The sequence below is a fragment of the Glandiceps talaboti genome, chromosome 18 (genome assembly GCF_964340395.1).
Source record: "Glandiceps talaboti chromosome 18, keGlaTala1.1, whole genome shotgun sequence".
Taxonomy (NCBI): Eukaryota; Metazoa; Hemichordata; class Enteropneusta; family Spengelidae; genus Glandiceps; species Glandiceps talaboti.
Window position 1 is genome coordinate 5,313,943 of NC_135566.1, and position 25,288 is coordinate 5,339,230.

General features: G+C 33.9%; 1 protein-coding gene across 7 annotated transcripts in view; it reads right to left on the reverse strand.

Annotated features, from left to right (window-relative positions):
- Positions 1–25,288, reverse strand: part of LOC144448777 (G protein-coupled receptor kinase 3-like) — a 126,260-nt gene that overhangs the window by 15,329 nt on the left and 85,643 nt on the right. For 5 of the 7 annotated variants that reach the window (XM_078139059.1, XM_078139065.1, XM_078139062.1 and 2 more), the window contains 10 exons: positions 25,159–25,220; positions 22,408–22,459; positions 21,915–22,006; positions 21,191–21,287; positions 18,899–18,980; positions 15,340–15,673; positions 9,904–9,970; positions 7,323–7,423; positions 6,520–6,586; positions 3,519–3,614 (listed from right to left, as the gene is read on the reverse strand). In XM_078139059.1, the coding sequence (XP_077995185.1) occupies positions 3,519–3,614; positions 6,520–6,586; positions 7,323–7,423; positions 9,904–9,970; positions 15,340–15,673; positions 18,899–18,980; positions 21,191–21,287; positions 21,915–22,006; positions 22,408–22,459; positions 25,159–25,220 (1,050 nt within the window). Of the gene's footprint in view, positions 1–3,518; positions 3,615–6,519; positions 6,587–7,322; positions 7,424–9,903; positions 9,971–15,339; positions 15,674–18,898; positions 18,981–21,190; positions 21,288–21,914; positions 22,007–22,407; positions 22,460–25,041; positions 25,104–25,158; positions 25,221–25,288 lie in introns of all 7 variants that reach the window. The other 2 variants (XM_078139060.1, XM_078139061.1) reach the window with 1 other exon arrangement.

A 25,288-nucleotide genomic window follows, 5' to 3' on the forward strand; every position in this document is an offset into this window, starting at 1 on the left:
TGATCAAAAGGAATGACCTTGTCAATGAATAGTAAGCTCTAGTCATGTAAATATATTTTGCAAGACAATCAACTACTATGACAGCACTGACGATCTCCAATGTAAACAGCGCCCTCTAGAGACAATGACATACATTGGATGGAATTGAATGATGACAATCTGTTATGACTGTCTTTGAAATCCTGCTCTGGAATAAACTGGATGGAAATAAACTAACTAATAATCTAATAACAGCCTGTTTATTCATTGCTGTTTGCATTTCAGTCATTATCGACATGATCAGAGTGTTCTATCTGAGTGTGGCATTGTCAGTTTACATGATGTTCTGCACTGAAATTACTTGAAAATTTTGAAACATCCTTAGAATATGAAGTTCTAGTCCTACAAATATTTGCTGATAAAAGTTTACATGTGGTAGCCAAGTTTAAAAATTTGATTATTCATGAAGCAACACCCCAACCCATTGTAGATTCTACTATAAAGTCATATTCCAATGATGACTACATCTATCAGGCAATATTTCCCTTTGTGATTGTCTGCTCCTGTCTACTGATCACGATTCACTTAATATTTCCATCACATAGAGAGGCTACTGACGTCATCTGACAGCAAGTACAGTACATTTAAAATCCAGTCAGACATTGCGGTTTGTTTTCTGGATGACATTTCATGATAGTAAAATATTGAATTCATTTTCTAAGCACGTGTTCAAAGAACATAGTTGTGATTAAATCAAGCTCTACCAAGAAAAGATTCTGAGCTATCTCTCTACAGCCTTGCCCTTTACTTTTGTTTGAAGCCTGGTAGATTGAATTCTGAACTTCTATAAGTTAGATTACAAATTGTTTAACTACAGCAGCGCCTTCCCTGATGCACAGGATATTAAAACTTTTACTGGGCATACGCATAAATCACTTGATACAATATTATGGTTAACTTCTACTCATGACATAATGCTGATAGAAACAGTATATCTGAAACATGACACTGTCTCACTAAATTACTCAGAAATTAAAATCTACATATAAATAAGAAACCTCACTTTTCAATGAATCAATAATTCATCGAATAACATCCTATAGCACAGAGGTAATGCACACATTTTTCCCTACTAGTAAAATTGACATGGCTGAAGTTTCCACACAAGATAAACTTAGAATCTGCGATAACTGAGATTTCATCTACAATGTTTATATTTGTCTCTGTGTATTACGACAGAAACCCATGACGCATGAGTGCAAGTGTGGTGTATTCAAGGTATTTGCATAAGTGTTCTCTGTGGTTGTACTTTTGAGAGCAAAGCTAGTGAAAGTACAGCAGAAAACACTACTGTCAACATGGCTGCACTTCTACATTACATATCTTCTGTGCTATACATGTACAAACACCTTCTACAGTGAAAATCTTAGCATTTGACATTGAAGATGAAGGTCAAGGTCAAAGTGGTCAATTCAGACAAACAGCTGTTAGTCCAGTTTGAAATCTTGAATGCAGCCTCAATATATTACATTTTATGATAAATTTACATGTACATACACAAAATAGGTTTCGTTTTTCATATACAGTACGCAGTTTACTGAATTTGATCAGATAACAAAATGAACTGATATGCCTGTTTAACACGTTAAAGCTGCTCTGTGTTCAGAGTTTGAATCATTACAACAAACAAACTACACTATACACAGACAGATGCAGGCATAGACAGACAGACAGACAGATAGACTAAACTCATTTCATTCAGTTTCTTGATGCGCACTGCCAGTCAGGAGCCAAGATAATGAATTAATAAGCATCACATGTAAACTGTCTCACTCGGGACCCCTCTGGCTTACGACTACAAAAATACAGTACGGGTAAATTGAAGCTGACATTATGATATACGCCTTGGGTAGTGAATGGTAAATTACATGGATGCTACATTTAATACCTGAAACAACTATATACCCTATGGCTATGACAACTTGTAATGAGATGGGATACCACAAATTGCCAAGAGAAATAATACAATATAAATTCTGTTTACATTTTAATATGCTTTGATATTTCGTAAAATGAGAATGCACTCAAATTTCACTGAAAAATATATCCCATACTATATTCTATTACAATAAATTTCATCTTGCGTAATTTTTCATCAGCAATTTTACGGTCGTCATAATGTAGGTCTAAATCACTCACAGTGATGAGTATGATAGTGTTTATAGCAAAGATGACATCAAAATCGACATGTTGCTTCGTTCCATGGGGAGTGAGTCCAATTGGGAGGTACCCAATTGTTAATAATGTTGATGTAATATGCTTGATCCTGACTAGGCCACAAAAGATTCTAAGTGTCACATTAGGTTAGTGTCCTTCCAATAAAATCAAGCAAAAAATGAACTTTGCTTGCTCATTCCTGCCGTTATTCCGTATTTCATTTAAAGTTATTACAATATGATGAGTCCTTTGTGGCTAATATTTTGTGAAATCTCAGACAACCTTTTGAGTCATGACTTTTAAGGCAAAGATAAAGTGTATGACGTAAAGGCATGGCATATTTTATAAGGGAAGTGAAACAAAGCAACTTTCATAGCTCTTGGTAATAAAAGATACTACTCAGACAAGCTACTTATCAATGTAAAGTATTGCAGTGAACGAGAATACAGATTGAGATCAAAGTGTGATTCATATAAACCGGATGATTAGCTTGGCAAATAATGCCAATGAGTGTTGTTATTTAGCTTTTTTTATGAGACCACAGACAAAACAAAGAGAACATAAAACACAATGCCAAAATTATATGATTCATATTCTTGTAAGATTGTGAACGAGAGTACTTAAGACATAGAAGTCTGGTGCCAAATACAAAACTGCACTGACTAGAATTTTGATCAAATGATTTCTAGAGAGCTATAACTCTGATGAACTCTCTCAGCTGACCATAACTTGAAATATATCTATAATAGAAACAGTGTGCCCTCTAAGCCAATTTGACACACCACTGACGCACACAATTACTAGTGACGCATCAAAATTTGCTGTTCTCCTATCTCTTACTATGTGGTAACTCACAAGAAATCCCAGTTTTTATTATTTTGACTCACAAATACAAAATCTGACTATCATTAGACGGCACACTGAATAGATACTTGGATGACTCACCTCTTAAAATGTTTGAAAAAAAAGACGAACATGTTCCTTACTGACCATACTAGTATATTGATCCAGGTATCAAAAAAACATTACTTTTACATTTAGTTTTAAAAAAAGAGACTGAGATAATGAAAAGAATATTTGAAAGGATTCTTTTATATTTATATAGGTATCATACAGTTCTACTTTTTTATACATTAAACAGATGTCCCTAGGAATTGCATCTGACAAGGAAAATTGCACCAAATTTCCAGAAACGAATGAAAAATAATCCAAGCAGTAAAAATTTAGAGAAAAAGGATGGCTTGCGGTGAGTTTACATGATCATCATCTTGCAAAAACAAATCCTACATGGTTTGACATTTGACCTATGAACTTTGACCAACCTTGATTCCCTTGGTGTCTTCTTCATCAAAGGAACCGATATCAAATGCATCAGCGGCATTGACTTCACCTCTAGGAGGTATCAATGGTGGAGGATACTGCAACAATAAAAGTATAGATTGTCAAAATACGCCATAACTGTAGTGTGATTTTTATAACGAGGATATGAAATCTACACTGGTACTTCATCGATCAGAGAAATCTCAGCAGTTTTATTTCAAATGAATAAAAAAACACAATAAAATAGAATGTCAATTGATTGTCAAATATACGATAACAGCTGTGGTAATTTAACTATAAAATGAAATCAACACCAATACTGCATAGATTGGCGATATCGTGGTAGTTTTGTTTCAATGTAGAGTTTTATCAACATATTAAATCTTTCAAACTATCAAATACAGAGAGTGAAATTACAAAGATATGGTCCTATCTAACACAGTGTGTATCAGGAGATAGCAGATTGAATTGGTCAGGTATCATATTAACAAATGAAAACCAAATCTTGTCAACTGATACGTAACATAAGACTATGTATAATGCAGCATAGATTTTTTGTATGTACTACCCTACATCTACAATCTTGTGGCTATGTTGCATGCACAGTTTATATTTTAAATTTTTATATCATACGACAACATACCTTTGAACAGAACACACATTTGTGCAGCTGATTTATTACGTTCTACAATGGGGAACTTGCAATCCAGACTTAGCACACTCAGACGCAAAGAATTATGGGATTATCTGTGGTTATTGTAATACCTAATCTGGAGCTACTGATAAAATTAACCTCCCACAATGGTCAGGGTGATTATGAATTGATTATTTGTGGTTACAAACAATGTATCAACATTGTTTACAATACTAATTGATTAATATCTATTATCACATTTCCCATGATGCAGCATTCAATATGGCAGGTTTGCAAGTTCCCTATTCATTAATATTTATTTTTGATTCAGTGTATTAAACAGAATGGTACAAAAAGAAGAAGGATGGCAAACACAAAACTTCAGTTTTTTCTAAAACTCATATTTGGGCTTCACATTGAACATTTACTTCACCCACAGCTTAATAGATGCACACAGCTACAGTTAATCATACAACTGAGGCTAGGGTACTAGGATGGGAATTGTTAACTGGAAACTACCTTTTACAACCAAACATTATTTCTATTCTGGATATTTATAAGGTTTCCCTTGCACCATGTCTTAAATGTGCTATGTATTCCGCCAAGGTTTTCAAATCAAAGTATTAAGTGGATTAGTATTGATTTCGGAATCAGACATCATCATGTTTTATGCATTGGTTCAAACACTTATTATTAAAGAGAAATAGGGGTGTTCAATAACATGACAGAACCCCATGACATGTGAGTGTAAGTGTAGTGTACTCATGGTATTTGCACGAGTGCTTGCAATGTTCTCTGCGGATCCTTGTGAAAACGCAGCAGAAAAACACGCATGAGTGCCATCTTGTCATTATTTTGCTCTGGATCAACTTTTTTCTACAGCTCTGCCAGACAACTCCTTTTCATACCTAAATTTTAATCCTAATCCAAAGCGGACTTTTAAATCAGTTTTACATGTGCAATAGTTAGTTGTTGGCATTCGTGTATTTACGTACTCCTAATATGACATGCTGGCATTTGCCATGCAGGTACAACGCCAATCTATAAAAAAAACATGCCTGGGCAATTTAGAATATTCTTGTTTTATATGAGACATTTTGGGAAACCATCGGATCAAGTTGAATTAAGCCGACAAAGTAGAACGGCAGTCATGACATTTATATTGTAATTGGACTTTTAGTAGTCAGTCAAACAGGAAACAAACTAAAGCAGAGTCTATTGAATTTGTAGAAAGTCAAAAGGAATAAAAAAATAATGAATGTTAAAAGCCTGTAAAATTACACACACATCGATTCTTTGGATTCACTTACAGAGATCAAATGGATTGAAACTCTAGCCATGATAATTATCACCCATATTTTACTACTCACCACATCCGTACATTCGACAATGACAAGTAAATGTATGTTAGTGTTTTCATGATCAGCATTTGGACTTTCAAATCAAAGACATGATTGAGATTGTATTTTAAGGATGAGATGCATGTTCAGAGGCTATTTTTGTCCAAAAAAAAATGTTTTTGTTGACTTTGACCTTTGTTTTCTTGTCTAGAAACAAGTGAAACATATTTGACTGACATGAAATAAATTTTCGTCACGGTGATAATTTCAAGGAAAAAAATTATTTTGCCAAACCCTAGTATTTTGTTGTATTAAACTTGCAATTAAGATATGCATGTTATTTGCATAATTAACGAAGGCAGTAGATTACATTAATGTAACAGTTTGTCAGAGAGTTGAAACACATGTACATAATTGTTGCATGAAGCTATTGTTATTGACACTCAGACACACAGACACAGACACAGACATACACAGACACAGACACAGACACACACACACAGACACAGACACACACACACACACACACACATTTCTGTTCATCTGATTTCTGTTTATCAATCAAATCATGTATTTCCCAAAATGCACTATTCAAAATGGCAGGGTGGCAAAGTTCCCAACAAGTAACTGATTAATAACGGAAATACTACAATCTGTTCTAAAAGTTATATACAATGTCTTTATAGCTACAAACAAAATCAAATGTAATTGAAATCTATTGTAGAAACCAATTCCTGAAAATAATATTGTGTTTGTATGTGTGATTGCATAAATAGCTCATAAACCTAGTTAATGATTTATAATATATGGGATTGAAGCTATTAAATTGTAAATTCTGTCCAGTATTAGTATGCGAGTGCACGTACTTGAGTCAGATCGAATCATTCGGTTGAACACAATTGTTATTTGGTTGTCTAAAAACATTTTCAATTCCACTGTTGGTGAAAAATAATCACCATCAGTGTCCTCCCATCTTTCCTTTACTTTATCAAATTTGTCAGTACCAGCTGTCACACTACGTCACCTCACCTTTTGTAGATAGACTTGCTGCCAGTCAATACCTTTGAAGAAAGGATGTTCCTTCAGCTCACACGCTCTGCAAAACAAAAATGAAGACATCACATTCACGACACTGTTCAATTTACTACAAGTTTCACAGTATCGGCATTTGAAAAATTTTATTCTGTGAAAACTGTTTCTATATGCAACACAACTCCTTTACCCAGGCAACCCTGTTCTACTCTGTGTGATGTACTTTCAAGAATTCATTTCAAATGTCACACACAATACATATAGGTTATCTGTTTTTGTCAACATATCAGTTTAATAGACTATTGAAATTGATTCGGTAGTTATGACAATTGAAATGTACTTTTGCATATATCAACAACAGCGTCATTTACTTGACGTCACACCTGATTCAAGGCACATTTTTCATATTTTTCGAGTGAAAACATCATTTCATTAGGTGAAAACACCTGCATATATGGGAAATAATAACGCAAAGTGTTTTGACATTTCACTCACACTGATTGCATATGACAAGATGATAACGAAATAATCGTGTGTGAGATACATGATACTTTTGTTGAATGCCGAGACACAAGCTATAAGAACATTTGCTGCAGTTGGTGTCAACTCATTTGATGTCAACATTAAACTAAAGTAGTGTCTTGCCATAGTCTCTGTATGTAGCTTAGTGAGAGGTCAACTTGGCAAATGTTCTGTGAGCAAGTCTGTATTTCCAGGAAAGACCAGGTGCATGTTTTTGGCATGCTAAAAACTGTGAAAGGTTACAGCTATGTTTTTTGAATTCAATATTATACACATACCCTCTGCCTCTACAACCACATCTATCCGAGACTTCTCTTTTTAACAAACCCTCCAGCAAGTTTCTCATTTCAGGTGACATTGAATCTGGAAATTCCACGTCCTACAGGAAAGAAAGAAAGAAAGAAAGAAAGAAAGAAAGAAAGATGACATAAATTAGACAGAACAGTTGATGATCAGGTTTTATCAAACAAAAACATACAAAGTAGAGCCCGAAGTGAGATCTCAGTAATTGTGAAACAAACAATGTTTAATTATTTCGTATTGTAATCATTTCCACTGAATATACGTAATGGATGACATGGCTATTTTTTCCCAATAATATCATGGTAACAAACTGATGCTGTGTACGCTGACTTGATAACCATGTGTAAACATTACTACTACTACTACTAATAATAATAATAATAATAATAACATTTATAGAGCGCCAGTATAACAAATAGGGTTTGCTCAAAGGCGCTGAACAAACCTAAAAAGGTGAAAGGAATACGTACATGTACTATTACCATTGTTTACATGAGTGAAGCCAAGTTTGAAATCATATTTCACATCTCATCAATATTAAAAAGTTTATTAAAGTTTATCAGAACACATTTTTCTTTTCTCTTCTGCGATGACTATTGATTCAACGATTAGAGTACAAATAACAAAATGTCAGATTAGACATAGAAATGTGAAATACAACATATTGTTTTGCTTTCATGTCAGTGTTAGTACTTTGTTTATATGTCATAACAAAGCTAACAAAAATCTTACCAACATTGGTTGGTATACGGTAAAATATTTGTAGAGCCAGCTGATAAAATATAGCAGTGTTTGTTGGGCCAGATGACATTTTGTTTCAGGTTTCATACTGTAGTGAGTCTGTACTTTTTATAAGTTATTGAAGGTTAGACTAAGAGTACAGGCATATCACCAGAACTCACTTTAATCATCAGTGCAATGAAATATTTATATCCAGTCAACTGGCACTCACTTTACATAGATATGTGTGTATATGATGTCCTAGTACTTTCCTAATGAATTCAAAATATTAGCTTTAGATTGGATTTTCAATTCTTTTGAAATGTCACTCTAAATGTCACTGTACTTTCTGTGCATTAAAAGTATTGATTTCACTCCTTATGGTCAAACCTGATACAATCTAAAAAATGTACTATTGTCGTTAAAGTGAGTACCTGTGTATACAATACTATCAACAACTACAGGTGATTCTAGCTAATAAGAATAATTGAACCATTTCTTGAAACTTATTTTGTAAGTTTGGTGACATTTAATACACAAAACTCAAAACTTTACAAAGCGAGCCTACCAACCCCCTCAAAACAAACACACACACACACACACACACACACACACACACACACACACACACACACACAAACAGATAGCTGAACCTATTGTAATAGCCCCTCCCTGCACAAAGACAATCAGACACTGAGACAGACAACAAAACATATCATAACCCCCCCCCCCCCACCCACAGATGGAAAGAATATCTGTTTCAAACAGTGTTTTATTGCTAAAATTGTCAAACAATTCTGCAGCTGCACTATATTTTCAGTACATCAATAGTTAACCTGCACTGCACTTTAGTCTACACTATGTAAGCTATACAACATTTTCAAGCTTCATTTAATATGTCGAAACAAATTATTTCCAGTATGTAGACAGGCATTTCTCTTACCAGATTCCTCTCATAATTGAGAGATAATCCAGTCCGGATAAAATATCAAAAGGATTAGAAATTCAAGCCTTGTCATCATTACACAGTCATCAACTTACATGCCTACACAAAACTGAAGTCTTCAACTAAAAATAACTCTATAATAATCTTTTTTTTTATAAAGCCTTAATATTTGCCTTTTGTAAAATCGACCAAACTTTTTCTTGAAACAGTTCAATCACTGCGATAAAATACGCTGAATTAGGGCACTGTGTACTGGAATATGGTTTGTATGGTACCACATTTTTGTTTGTACTGTGTACACTGGCTTGGTGTCCATATGTAAACAGGTGAGAGTCATGTAAACAGTCTTGTATCAGGTACAGACCTGAGTTTTTCAACAAATTGTAAATCTGCAGGATGTTGATAAGGCTTACAGGGGAACATCACTCCAGCAAATTCAGGCATTTTCGTAAAACTTTGGGTTCTGGAGAATAATTTCATTTCACAACACATCAATTTCGCACAATATGCCAAGAAACACAAAATTAAAACCTGTTTTCATGTTCATTGTTATGTGGCTGTCTTAGCAGTGATTCAGTACTGTCTCATGGACGTCAGAAGACGTGCATATATGTATTAGATGAACAATAAATATTCATGACTCCTAAGTGCTTATTACCTTCAGATAAATTGCCATGAATATTTACTGTTTATCTGATACATATGCATATCTGTTAATTCTCATAGGCAACACTGGACCGCTGATACGACACTGAATGTGGAGCAACTGTCTTGACTATAAAAGAACATCACTTATGAAATTCCCGATTACCATGTGAAGCTAGTGGTTTTCTTGGTTTTTAATTCAGTAAATATTTGGGATATGAAGATTACAGAATTCTTATACTTACCATTGTTAAAGTCATTCTGTCTATTTCATGTTTGTCTTTCGTTTTATGCTGCCTAAACGGGCTGTGACTGTTGAAGAAATAAAAGAAACAACAAACATGAAATGTTTATTTGATTTCGGGTTAATTGTCATTCCCATCTTTTGTTACTTGTTCCTGCAAAAGGAAAAGGTTACTTATTAAAGTGGAAGGATTCCTTGTGAATTCACTTTGCTTATTCTAGGACAGTGGTCGTCTCAATGTAAGTCTATCTACCAGCATGTAGGGCTATCTGTCGGTGTCTGGATCAATCTGTTGACATCTGGTGCAATCGAGGCTGTTACGTGAATGACACGACCCTTTAATAAAAACTGAAATGTTAAATGAGATAGTAATAATCAAAATAATGATGTTGGTTTTTATATAGCACTTTCCCACTTTGTACGTAGTTTTTGCTGAAAATTTAAAAGGTACTCACAGTATTGTACTTACTGAAGTACACTTAACAACCACTTGCAATTGACTGAAATCAAATCTGGTATCAAGATATAACTCATAAAGGATCCAATGACGTAATTTTACCATACATATCAAACTATTATCAGGAAATCCCTTCTATGCAATCAGCTATTCTAAACATGCCAGAAGACTATCATAATGTTATAGAAGACATGTATCAACATTAACAAGACACTGGAATGTGGTTGTGGTTTTGTTTATTAAGTATGTTCACTTGAGTAATATGCTGACAAACTCAGCTTGTGTTGTCACTGATGGAAGCTGCCCAGTGCATGTAAGTCTCAGAAGCAATTTCTGCCTAAGTTCAGATTGATGCCAACTCTGTACTAATATGTGAAAGTGAATGAAACCAATGCATTTTATGTCATTCAGCATCCAAGTTTTTGCGCAAGGTATCATTCCCCATCAAGTTGAAAAGTATATACTGAATGTTCCCATTAAAACCATGTGGTGTATTACTATATGTTTGATCTTGCCGTCAATGATATTCTTCAGGCAAATGTGTAACTGTGGACCGCATTTGTTGTTTTTCTAGATATCTTTTCAGATATGCACCAAATATCCCTAGGTGAAATAACATAATATTAGTATTCATTTGAACTAAGATACGTGACTTTGACTTTGATTTTGTTGTACATTTTGTACGTTTTATATGGGCCGGAGTCCTTGTGAAGCAAGAAACATATTATTATCATTAAAGTATATATACATATACAGAAAAGTTTCAACTGACAAGTACCTAAACATAATCTGTTCATCAAATTCTTCAACTCAGTCTTCAGTGAAATGTGTCACCATGCATTACATGGGCATTGAGTCTGTAACTTTACGGCTTGCAGTGGTTACTTTGGTTTATTACAAAATAACATTGAATTATGTATAACAACTGGTGGAGTTCAGGTATTCAGATATGATACAAAATTTATGTTATGACATAAAATGTGGCAGTACCAAAAACTCTGAAAAATGTCACCACTCCTCTTCATGCACACTCGGCCTCCTTTATCACACTGCATCGACAGAGATTTCCTCCTAAATATTAAAGTTATGGTGTGTTTTATGTTGCACATTATAGTTATCTCAGTTACTGACAGTAGCACTTTAATAACTTTAGCAACATCTTACTCCAGAAACGACAAAAGGTTTCCATCTCGTGGATGAATTGGGCCAGAATGTAGTCCAACATCTATGCTAATCTAAACTTTAGTTGAACCAATTCTGAACACAACAACTGGTTATCACAAACTCATAAACCATGAAAAAATTGATTATTCACTTCAGATATTTTTCTTATCGATGAATTCACAAATTCCAAAACTGGATGAACATGAACAATGAAGCATAATATATCTAAACCGACTATACACAGGAAACAATGGAATTTATTTCTGTAGTACAGAGAATACAATGTTATCACATGGTGATTCAATTACCAACGTCAAACATAACAATATTAGAATAACGTGGAAAAGTTCAACCATGGTTTCATAGTCTGGGATATGACGCATTCACCAGAATGAAAGTATTCACTTCTTTGCACTATCAGTCCTTATAAAAAAAATCTAAATTCGTTGACATTTAATAGTCCCTCTTTCAAAGAATAGACGAGTAAAATTAATTCTAAATCTGTTCATATATATTAATCCTTTTGCCATATCTCAATGAGCAGAAGAGCCATGGGTAGTCATAATCTCAGAAACACTGACGTCAACTCACTCTAAGATGGAAGGAAGTCTCTCCTTTGAAACTAAGATGTTAGAAGTTTGTAATCATTTGTTGATACTGCTAACCATATAAAGTTCAAGGAATAATGATTAGATCAGCAGTGTTTTCATGAAGATTCGAGAACTCAGCTGGAAAACACAAGTGCCCTATTTAAAGGGTTTGAGACTACGAGTTGTTAAGGCCCCTTAGGTCACTCAAATTTTCCTTGGCTGAATGAAGTCAATCATTGGGGAATAATATCTTATTGTCTCCCACAACACAACACAACACAACACAACACAACACAACACAACACAACACAACACAACACAACACAGTACAGCACAGCACAACACAACACAACACAACACAACACAACAATTTCATTTGCATAACATCTTTCCATTTTAAGGCATTCTAAACTTTGAGCTATGTCATTTGACTGCATTTTACTAAAGCTTCATTCCAGTAATCTACATTTTCCTGTCTGTAGCGTTAACCACATTACCCAGCAACTAGTTCTTTTTGATTTTCTATGGGTAATACACATTTGAACAACTACATGTACATTGTATACAAAAGCAATACATTTAGGTTACAAAACAAGTTCTTTATGTATCTGTATCACATAATTCATAGCTCCCTAATAAAATGTAGTTTCAACACACATCTTTCTTTTTAACTACAAATCCACAATCTAATTGAGTAAACCAGCAAAGCAAGCAAAGGAGCAAACCTTGTTGGGAATTCTAACCTTTTTTAGTACTAGATTATTTGAGATAAACTCTACAAAATGATGTAATGTTTGTCACATTTTTCTCATTTACCACAGAATCTGTTTCCTTCACTCCTTACAAAAGATGCTAAATTTGCTATTCAATCAAGTCACACGTCCTAGTACTCCTTTCATACAGTCTCTTCACTATCCATAATCAATCACTCTTTCTTCTGTATAATCGCTGTCCTTGAGTTTGTTTCATAACAAATTCACATGTGTGACACGATTTGGGTTCTGTTTATTTCTCAATGTTTTGTCAACCCCTTTTCAGCTCTTTCAAATAAGGCTTCACTATAAATACACTTATAATTTGCTAATTTCAACTCTGTTTATTTTATAGGAAGTAAATAATGCTAAAGGAAATATGATAAATATGATACATATTGCTATGTAAATTTTTCACTATTTTTCTAATCCTTATTGCATCATGGTCTGATGGACTTGAAATATTGGATAAATAGAACTTGCATTTTTGTAATATATCTTTATTAATAAATATTTGTTTTCAATATTGTAATCGAGAAGGAGAAAAGTTGGAAGGAACCTGGACTTTACACTGGTGCCCTCCGAACACTACATGGATGCACTACCAACTATGCTACCCAGACTGAAGTTCATCGACCCCAATTAGACGACTTTCTCACTTCTCTTTCTGTGAAGCCTACCCAAACCACAAGCTTCTACTCCATGTTATTCTCTCATATATGCATTTATTGTCAAAGATCTTAAATTCCTGAGGCAAATCAGACGTAAACCAGATTGTCCGTTACCTATGATATATAGATGCTACTCTTTATAGTATGGTTGTCACTAGTCTGGTATTTGACAGTCCTTTGCAGTGCAACATGGTATTATCTGTGTTTACACTGTACTTCTAATAATACTTAAACTGGGTTCATTAGTCACATAAATAACCAAGAGTTGTCAAGTTTTTTAAAATTCAGTTGGTCATCCAAAACATAGTCACATTATCGACTAACTTCTGCCACCTATTCTAAATGAGAACAAATACTGTTTAGGACTGAACTTAAAATAAAACTACTCACACTCATTTTATCACTGTATCAGTGAGTGATAGCATTTGTCTGGCTAGGATTTGACAGAAAGTATTGATATAATCACTATGCATGTAAAGTGCCTCATAAAATTAAACAAACTAAGGGGAAAGATAATGTTCTCTAGTCGACACTTATCAACACTTTTCATCCTGTTCAGTACATGTGAACAAAGTTGTTGGAGTATTGGGAATTGAATCAAATGAGGGAAAAGATTGTTTTCTTGCTGTGTGTAACACTTTTGAATACTTGCAAGGAATATATGAACAGACTTACATGTAGTGAATTATTTTTAGTACAATTGAATGTTGCAAATGACCTTTTCTTGTCCAGTGTTGATAATTGTAGACATTATTTTATTGTGTCAAGGTCATTACTAATCTTAGTTTAAATATAGTGCAGTTTGGGACTGAATTCAGAAGGACAATATTTTCTTGAAAAGTTACCACTTATTGGAACTTTTTATCCCAATCTGATTAAAATCTGATGTAGTGTACATGGTGCCATTTCTATTTGGCTGTTACATTTACTGTCATTTGTTCTTTTGTGAGCGCTCGTTACATACATCTGAAACAGCACCATAGGTTTTCCCGAGCCACATGAGAGCGCTGAGTGAATTCACTCAACCAATGAAAATGAGTAATGTGCAGAAACATAGGGGTACAGTACTTCAGCGCACTCTATTTGAAAAGGGCACTAGCACAGAGCGCAGACAACAATGTTCATAATGTTATCGTTATTGTTTGGTGGTTCTCTTTCTTTTGATTTTGTATGTTGAGAGTTATATTGTAAGATGGATTCTGGTTGGCTACTCATAAGTACGAGATTGGGTTTGGGAAAACCTATGGTATTGTGTCAGATGTATGTATCGAGCACTCACAAAAGAACAAACGACAGTAAACATAACAGCCAAAAAGATATCGTGCTGTGTTCATTACATCAGATTTTAATCAGATTGTTTTCATCAAATAAATGCAAATGACATAGTCTTCTTGCCAAGCTTAGACACTTGTGGACATTTCTCATCATGTCCAGGACATGTGAACATTCTCGGCGAATGTATTTGGCGTTTCTAGGATATAGGTCATTGAACGACGATAATACTATAGAAATACAGTTTCACCCAGGGCATGTATAAATCTCCTGATTAAGTTGTATCATTTTACATACGTTCTGTAAGGGATTTCAACCAATTACCCCAAAGTATTGGCAACAGATAAGATTGATCATAAAAGACAAGAATGTACAGCTGGACAATCAGCGGAATCCATTTGTAAAGGGTATCAAGATATAAACAAATGAGTTACAGAAAATGAGAAACAATAAGAGTCAACACGATACATACAGTCACACGTACAGAATGCTAACAATCAGAATTTATTATAAGTGAAATACATGACCTACCCTTTAAGCAACTTGTAGAGCATGCATCCAAATGAGAACCAATCAGCACTGGAGTCGTATGCTGTGCCTTTGGATAGGACCTCGGGAGCCATGTATCCATGAGTGCCAACACTGGCATGTGGTTTCTTCTTGGAGAAATCACAGGCTAATCCAAGATCAGATATTCGGACATGTCCATGCTCATCCAACAGAATGTTAGCAGGTTTCAAGTCACGATATACAACAAATCTATTGTGCATGTGTTCTAAGCCCAGGATTATCTCTGCAGCATAAAATTGCACTTGTTTTTCTGAAAACACACCGTGTTGTGACAGATGATAGTGAAGATCACCTCCTGCATTAAACAAAAAAGAACAAAAACTGGAAGGTCATTCTCCATGCTTTGAAAACCCAAAATTGAATATACCATGTGACATATCAAGATTTAGCTTTGTGTATAGTTTGTAAAGCTCTGCCTTTACACCATGGTATAACAGACTCCGCAAATAAAAACAGCAGCAACAAAATTTGTCATATTGCAATTATGTTCCATATGCCAATTACAATGAAACTGTATGTTCTGGTTTTATTAAATTTACCATGCTCTGAATAATAAATCAAATAATACCCGGTATTCTGTCACAATAAAATTCATTCAATACATTTTGATGCTTGTACTTCAATAGCTTTGTTGCTGAATTGTTTTCAGTCAAATGTTTCATCTATTATCAGGCTGTGATTGATACACATGGAGGCTAATTTTCGACTACACTTTCACTTGACAAAATAGTAATGTAAAAGTGACAAAGCAACAACTTTTTGGCACTCTAAATTACAGCCAGAAGCAAGTGTATCACAGCTATACAAAGCAATTAACGAATAATAAGAATTGCAAGTGTGTCACTCTTTCATCTTGTATGCCCCAAAGCAACACTCAGCATGGTACCATGACGTACGTGAAATATAAACGACTCCCTGAATAGTAGCTGAACTGAAGATAAAATCGATGAGCTATTAACAGGATCACAGTCACAAATCCACAAATACACAGAAATCTACCACTAACAACAACAAAAACATATACTAAGAGTACACCACAGGGAATGTACATATACAAAAACACAAGTCACGATGTAATGTACTGTCTGTTCCACACTCTAATTTGGCTATTTCCTGCAAAGCGTGAGATGATAACTAAATTATTGACATTCTACTTCATCTCTCCAGGATGTCATCTTCCTGACAATGAATGTAGTGAATTTTTCATATTCACAATTTCAAAATTTGACCTGAAGCTGAAGATGCTGTAAAGCAAAGACTCTTTTATATCCACAAGGTGGGCCTGAAAAGGTTTATCTCTATGTATTGCAGGTGTCGATTTGCATCACCATGGAATTAGATTCCATTGTACAACCTATTCATTAATACATGGTAGATTGGATGAGTTAGATGAATATACCCAAGAAAACTAGATATGCTAATATGCAAAAACTTTGTGTGCAAAGCACATATTGTAAGCAATATAAAACTCTTAGTATTCACACAAAAACTCTTTGATAATGATCTCACTAATTCTCCATGGACAACAAAACGACACCATGCTAATTAAAGGGAAATTTGCTGTGTGAAATTGAATGTTTACTGCATCTGAGATCTGAATACGAAAAGTTCAATTAAATGATAGTCAGATTCAGTCAACTGCTCCAACTTGACAGACACAGTTTTAACATAATGGCAAAAAACAGTCATATCTCCACACTTTGTGGAAAACTTTATAGAGTTATGAAACAGTAAGTTGTATGTGAAACAAAACAAAAAATTAAACCAAATGAAATTTTAAATATGTCAAAGTCTTTATATGTCTGATTTGATTACAAAACTGTTCAACTTAGGTGGTCTGGCACTATACATTTCAAACATTGTCAACTATACCTAAACACGTTTCAAAATGAAAATATGGTTTCTGAGATTTTCACCCTGGATAATTATGTCAAGAAGGACTAAAAAGTTTCATTACATTTTTGGAAGTTTAACACTAAATTGCTGATATATATCTTCGGAAGCTACAATTGAAGAGGTTCCAATTAAAAAATACAGTGTCTGATTCTCATCCCATTTTATTAAGACCTATGTTTACCACATTTTTGAAAGCTTAAAATGACGTCAGCAAACACCTCCAATAGCACACTTGAAAAGGTTTTCATATTACATTATCTGAGATTGTCACCAGACACTAAAAATATATATAAATAGATATGCATAAATAGATATGGAAGAATTAAACGTATGTTATCAGACACTTGTGTGAACATTGATAAAATGTATTATTCTAAAGGTTCATTCAAGATGGATTTCATGCAAAAAAAGCACTACAAAATATTCTGAATATAGTGTATACATGTATATTTCACAACTGAAAGTGCTCCAAATTTCAAATATGGTTGGAAAAGGTTTTTGATAAGTAAAACACTGCATAGATCTTATAAAACCAAAGGCAATGCCCTTTACAGTTTTTTTTAAATGCTTATATATAAACCTTGTATGATTTGATTTATGATTTGAATGAATTCTCTTCAATCATCATTTACTAGCAAAATCTCTCACCCATTATTCTGACTATTAAAGTGTGAATATTCACGAAAGGGCTGCGTCAAATATCTTAAAATATCTCTGCAAAAGCTATGCCCTGAATGGCTAATATAGAAAAAGTACTCTTTGAGTTTTCATAAAACCACAGATTTACGAACTGAAAAAGTTGCTAAGATTTCAGGGATATGTATAGCAATGTGCAAGTAAAACACTCTACACAATGTCTTCTGAAAAATTGGCAATCTACATTGGTAATGTTTGGCTATCAACTATAAAGTTTAAACTGTCTTTCGTGGGGCATACATGGTCCTCCAAAAAACTATACATCTTTGTTACAAAAAGACAACTAATTCAATCCTCTAACTTTTGTGTGTTTATACCTGTCCTGTCCTTTCAGACCATACTCCAAATGACTCATAATTCAAGGAATTTTCAAATTGGATTTTTCAAACAGTTTGAGCAATATGCTATGAAAATGTGAGTGACATGTGAATGAATGATTGAGGATATATGTGTCTCTGTGTATGTATGTATGTATGTATGTATGTATGTATGTATGTATGTATGTATGTATGTATGTATGTGTGTGTGTGTGTGTGTGTGTGTGTGTGTGTGTGAGTATATGTGTGTGTGTGTGTGTGTGTGTGTGTGTGTGCGTGCGTGCATGCATGCATGTATATGTTGGTGTCTCACTACAAATTTTGTCTTTGGGATATCTTTCAGAAAAAAAGATCTTTAAAAAAATATCCAAAAGAAACTAATGAACTGTATGTAATAACAATGCTCTACTCAACTACTGACAAAACTTTTTGTAATATTAAAGTATTGATTTTGGAGTTAAAAAATTAAGATTGTAGCAGTATGGATAAATATGTGTAAAAATATATATAGAGAGAAAGGTGGGATACCTATGTGGTGTTAGGTTTTAATGCAAACCAGATGATGGAGTGTGCAAGAATGATTAACGCACACACAGTGAAACACATCTTACCATTCATTAAATCCAGTATAAAACACAGCTTCTCTGGTGTTTGGAAGGCATAGGTCATACATACAATGAAGGGACTGTCCACCTACAGGCACAAGACCACATTGTAAGAGAACAAGCCTCACAACATTCTGAGTCCTTGCATCTAATCTCATTCAGATTAGATAAAAGACTGAAGAAGGCTACAAAACAAAGTAACTGCACACATACACAAACTTTCCTTGGTAAACACTTTAACAAAGAATCACGCCTCTTAAAATGAAGTCATTTTGTTTATCACCAGGTCATATCTGATGGGTTAAATGAAATACTGTGGTATGTACTACACAGCAGCAAAACACATAAATTTGACAATTTGGGGCAATGTGACTGTTTGGGTAAGTACTACAAGTCTAGAGCAGCAAAAACATAATAATTGACAATTTGGGGCGATGTGACTGTTTGGGAGGCATCATGGATTCTGGTGTTTGTGTAACCCAAGAAGAGTTCATCCACAACAAAAATTGAGGGAAGTTTATGAAGACATTGATCTAGCCATCTATGTATCTATCTAACCTATAGCCTTACCACTCATTAAGTCCAGTATGAAACACAGCTTCTCAGGCGTATGAAATGCATAGGTCATGCATACTACAAACGGACTGTCCACCTGAAGTCAAGGTTGTCATAAATCAGTACACATAGTGCTAGTTAATGATTCAAACGCAAAACTCAATTAGAAATTTCACCAAAAATTAATATCACACATGACAGGACTATCACACTTTAATACTATAATACATATAATACCAAACAACTGTACATGTTTTTTGGCTGTTAATGGCATGATAAGAAACACCAGTAGCCAAGATGACAGAAACAGTGAGAAAGTGTCAATGGTAGGGGAAGAGAACTACTACACACAGGCAATCTAAGCAAGCAAACAGGCAGGGTGTACAAACTGAAGATATCAAAGAACTATATAGAGGTAATACACTTTTTTTCACCGAGTGCAACGCTTCAATTCATTACACACAAACTCACAACACAAGGTTTCCATCTGCCATCCCCAGTTTCAACATTACTGTACAATTTACCTACAATTAGGTTGCTTAGATACAATATTATAAAAAAACAATCATGCTATGAATCTTTAATAATAAAAGCTTGGATTGTAATTAGTCAGCTTTTAGTTAAAAATAGTAACATCATGCATGTTTTCCTGTAGATCTATTTCTTCATTGGAACATTTAAATATATTAATTTCTAAATTTAGAAGAACCTGTAGTACAGATAATTGAGATCAAATGGAAATGGAATTTCTGACGGGTTTTGTACCTAGGCAGGCTTTCCCCCAGATGAAAATTGGATGGACATTCAATTTGTTAAAACTAGGTGTTGCTTTTTTCTTTCAATATTGTCATCAGTTTAAGACAATTCACACTTTCAGACTCCACAAATTTAATCAGTATACCATGCATGAATAATTCCATGGCAGCTTTTCTTGTTGAAATCCAAACATTAGTTTATTTCAAAATGACTTGTGCACTTTTTCAGTATATCACTGTTGGCCTCAGAAAAAATTTCATGCTGCTATGAAGTGTATACCAAAAATTTTCATCTTCAGCATGTTCAAAGTGAAAATAACAAGTACTTAACTTCCTGTTGTAGGTTGACTACAACCTCATTGCACCTAGCTATATAGATGACTGTTGATATATTACATTGTTTTCCTCGAAAAATTTGTTTACAATGTGCCAAGTCACACTTTTTGAAATATATAACATACATGACTTATGTTCCTGTATGTTAACCATTATCAAACAAATGCAAAGGGCTTTACAAATTTCCAGGTGCCTATGACCCCTACATTAGGCTCACATGTCCATAAGGTCACATGTTCTGTATATTTTGACATGATCCACTGGTATACTAACACGTATTAATTTTCATTTTGAAAAATGAAACATGCATGAATATTGGTTTATTAGTTCACTTTGTTAGGTCATCCTTCTCGAAAAATGCAACATGCATTACTTTTGGCTCGTTTGTTCAGTTTACCTAGTCTTTTTGAAAAATTTGAAAAAAGCATAATTATTGGTTTATTTAAGACATCGTTTGGGATAAAACATGTTGAATCATGATTATTTCTCAACATCATTCACAAATGGTATTTCAGGTTTTGTTCAAAATGACTGAAAATTTGAGATTCAAAACTGAAAACTTGGGGTAGTGAAAACATTGCATTTATTCAGATATATTTCTTGAGACACATTTTTTCAATGCTAGTGCTGATAAAACAAAATGGCTGCTTACCTCACTGACCAGAGACAACATAATACGTTCATTGAGGGCTAGAGTTTCTCCTTGTTTCATCTTGATCCTTTTTTTATCTAAACACTTCATTGCATACCTGCAAACACCAATGGAGAAAGGAAAAAAAAACACACACATCCATAGCAAAATTGCAGTTAAATTGTATGGATTTATAATATTCATATAGGTGTCAAAGTGAAAGAGCTTTTCATGTACATTCATGTTTGGATGTGTGTAAATACCAAATCCAGTATTAACATTCTGTATAAACAATCAGAGGACACATTCTAAACTTTGCCTCATTTTTGGTTATTAAGTGAGAGAGCTACAAGCAAGTCATACAGAAATCTCTAATTTACTAGAAAAATAGAGCAACATAATAAGGATAAACAATCAAGGGTCTCTGTAAAAATGTTTGACAGGTCAAATGATACCATTTTAGAATCCAATATGGCTGCCGAAAAATATGTTAACTCTAGGGGGAACAACTAATTGTCAATTTCTTTGAGAACAAGACTGTTAACCTCAAAATTTCTTTACTTTTCAAAAGAACCATTAACAAGTTTTCATGTGTTAAAGTTTGGAGAGATTTGAATAACTTTTGATTTTAGAGAAATTAGATATGTTCTATCTTTTGCATGGAAAGATGTATTATCCTGTCCAGATGGATTCTTCCATGTGGTTATTGCTGTTATATTTCATCATAAGATAGGAATAGACTTACATTTTGCCAGTGTCTGCCTTCCTACACCCATATACTTCTCCAAATCCTCCCCTACCAATAATTCTGTGCACACTGAAGTCATTCATTGTTAACTAGGAGAGATTACCAGTACAGACAAATGAAAATAAAGCTGATGTGGAGTTGTATTATTACATACAAACTGTCAACTTTCTTTACCATACGTACATTTTTATTTTGTTTTTACCCAAATGAGTGAATTGACAATGTAAAGTCAATTTCCTCGTGACTTCATGTGCAAAACAACTGGGTTTTTAAAAATATTTTCTGTAGTTTACCCAAATAACAGAATAGGCAATATAAAGTCATTTCATTCTTGACTGGTTAACCATTGTACAAAATAGTACAAAATTCTTATTTTCTTGTAATTTTTCTACACATTCAGAAATAATCCTTCTTACATGACCAAATTTTAAATAAGCCATGATGGGTACACAATTACAAATGGAAAAATAACAATATACCGATTACTCACATTTATATTTAGTTCTACATTTTTCCATTGGCAAAACCTGGTAAATTTTTCACTAGAAATACAAAAGATAAGCAGATTTATAAAGGATTAATATAAAAAAGAAGTTGAAACGGGAGCAAAATTCCACTGGAGGGCAGGAACACTGCAAAGAAAAAAGTCTTCACGAGACCAAGTGTTTCTGATAAGGCTCATGTACATGGCTTTGTTTATGTAACCAGACTTACTGAGACGTGACAAATTAAACACATTTAGTGTTTTGTTTACTCTGGTTCACTGATTATTTATGTGCACTGATCAAAGTACTTTGCCCTGAAAAAAGCCAGGCATGATTCAATGCAGCTCTTGCATGTTGTCGATGCATGACAACTCTCCTCATGATAAGGAGTAAACCGATACATGTAAAGTTCATGGTTTTCATCCAGACAGCCTATGTAAGTAGAAGAAAATAGTTTTTGTTTCCTTTTATGGTGGCTGGCTACTACTGTGGAAAGGGTAGTATATTCCAGCTATGACAAACAAACCAACTACTTTGACATTAGTAATAGTAGAGTTACCTTTATATTGGAATCTAGTTTTTGAAGCAACTACTATAATGTTCTTTTCTATCATGTTGAAATTAGTTTATCATCACGAGACATTATTATTACATTTAGAATTAATTGACTGGTTTTGTCTACATGTATGGAAAGTCCCATGAGTATTTCTTATGATTTCCAGTCCCAACATCCATGTACAGTTTTATTACAGATAAGCACACAGCCTGCTAAATATTTCTTCCTTGACTTGAAAAGTAGGAATTTTTGGTCTGCAAATTGTTTCAATATATCTAATATTGCACAGTATTGGGCAATGCACAGTGTATTAACAACAAATTGCTTTAATAGAAAAGACAAATTAATGAAAACATATTCATTGTCAACAGTGCTCTTTCCACAGTAGTACATCTTATATCAGGTCAGGTCATTAACTTTTGACACTTACATAGACATTGTTAACAATCAAACTAATACAAAGACCAATGACTTACATGTGTAGTTTAAACAATATCTATTCAAAACACACCATTGACTACTCAACAATATGTTGTTGTATATAAACTATCTGAATAACTTGTAGAAGAAATGTCATTCAACATTTAAGATTCTCCAATGAGATTTTCCAATGTATAAAGTGAATCCACATTCCTATTCCAACATTGGGGTGTCCATGGTTGTAGATCAAGTGAGGGAAACTCAATCGGAGTATGGCACACAAGATAAATGTACAAGGGTCACCACTCTCTCACTCAACATTTCCGGCACTTCTTGCAAACTGATATGCATTGATCTTCAAGCCTCCAGAGTGCCTTGTTTTGAGTAGGGGAGCCATAAATGTCACACGTAATCACAACTCTATGCAATGAGAAGAATCAACACCGATTTCTCTTTTCTCTATATATTTAATTCAACTCACAAACACTTCCTGTGTGAATGTTTGGTTAGCTTCTTGAAACACTGTATAATACATCAGGGTGCATAATTTCTTTTTGTTCTCATGTGATATCTAATGTCATATGATGCTATGTTATATGTGATGCAATGTGATGTGATGTACATGTAATGTAATGGGATGTATTATTGTGTGATACATGTATGGTGTTATGTGATGGTATGTGATGTGGCGTGTATGTGATAAGATTTGGTGTGGTATGATGTGACATATGATGTACCATGACATGATATGATGTGGATTCTATGTGATGTGATGTGAGGTGATGCTATGTGATATGGTGTTATGTGACATGATATGATATGATATGATATGATATGATATGATATGATATGGTGTTATGTTATGTGGTGTGGTGTGATGTGATGCCATGTAATGTGATGGAATGACAATACACCAAGTTTCATAGATTTTTCCAATGATAAGTTGGATTGCCAATTCATTACATGTATCTTCTTAGTTCTTTCTATTCACACTTTTTACATTTATTGCTTTTTTAGCAGAGGCAAATGTGTAGAAGTAGAAGTTCAATGGTAAGTATGTTAATTCTTGCATGTTAAAGAAGTTTCAATAGTGCTTATATGCAAATCAGTGCATAAAGCAAATTTCAATATGGCTGATATTATGCAAATCAGTGCATATTAAACTAGTTCCAATATGGCTGATATTATGCAAATCAGTGCATATTAAACTAGTTCCAATATGGCTGATATTATGCAAATCAGTGCATATTAAACTAATTCCAATATGGCTGATATGCAAATCTGTGGTAGCATACAAATAATATGCATGAAATGTTCAAATAATATGCATGAAATGTTCAAATCAGCTAGTGAAATACAGTTGTTTTTTCATACATATTGCTTACTTCACGTAACATGTGTAGTACTCCCACAACTGTATTTTACAGTGATTTAAAATCAATCTAAAATAGCACAAAATTTTTTTTTTATAATTATTTCTATTATAAAGTGTCCAGTAGGAAAATGATTTGTTATATTAGATATTGTGCGTAGTTTAATAAAATGTCAAAGGTCAAGCAAAAAGGCTTCATGCTAATTATTATTTTCAGCAAGTTTCTATACACTTTGGCCCTTTGCAGACAGCTATCAATTTTGATTTGTCTGTGTGCATGGATATTCTTACCTTTCTACAAATTTGTTAAAAATTTCTCCTCGGACAGAGTTGCAAATTTCTTCAATGTATAGCTGCAATTGAAAATAATGTATATCTTGTAAGTCTTGCCAATGTCTATGTCCTTACCTTTCTACAAACTTGTTAAAAATTTCTCCCCGAACAGAGTTGCAAATTTCTTCAATGTGTAGCTGAAATTGAAAATGATGCAAATTTTGAGAGGTTATCACAGAACCAGATTTTCATTCCTCCACAAGAA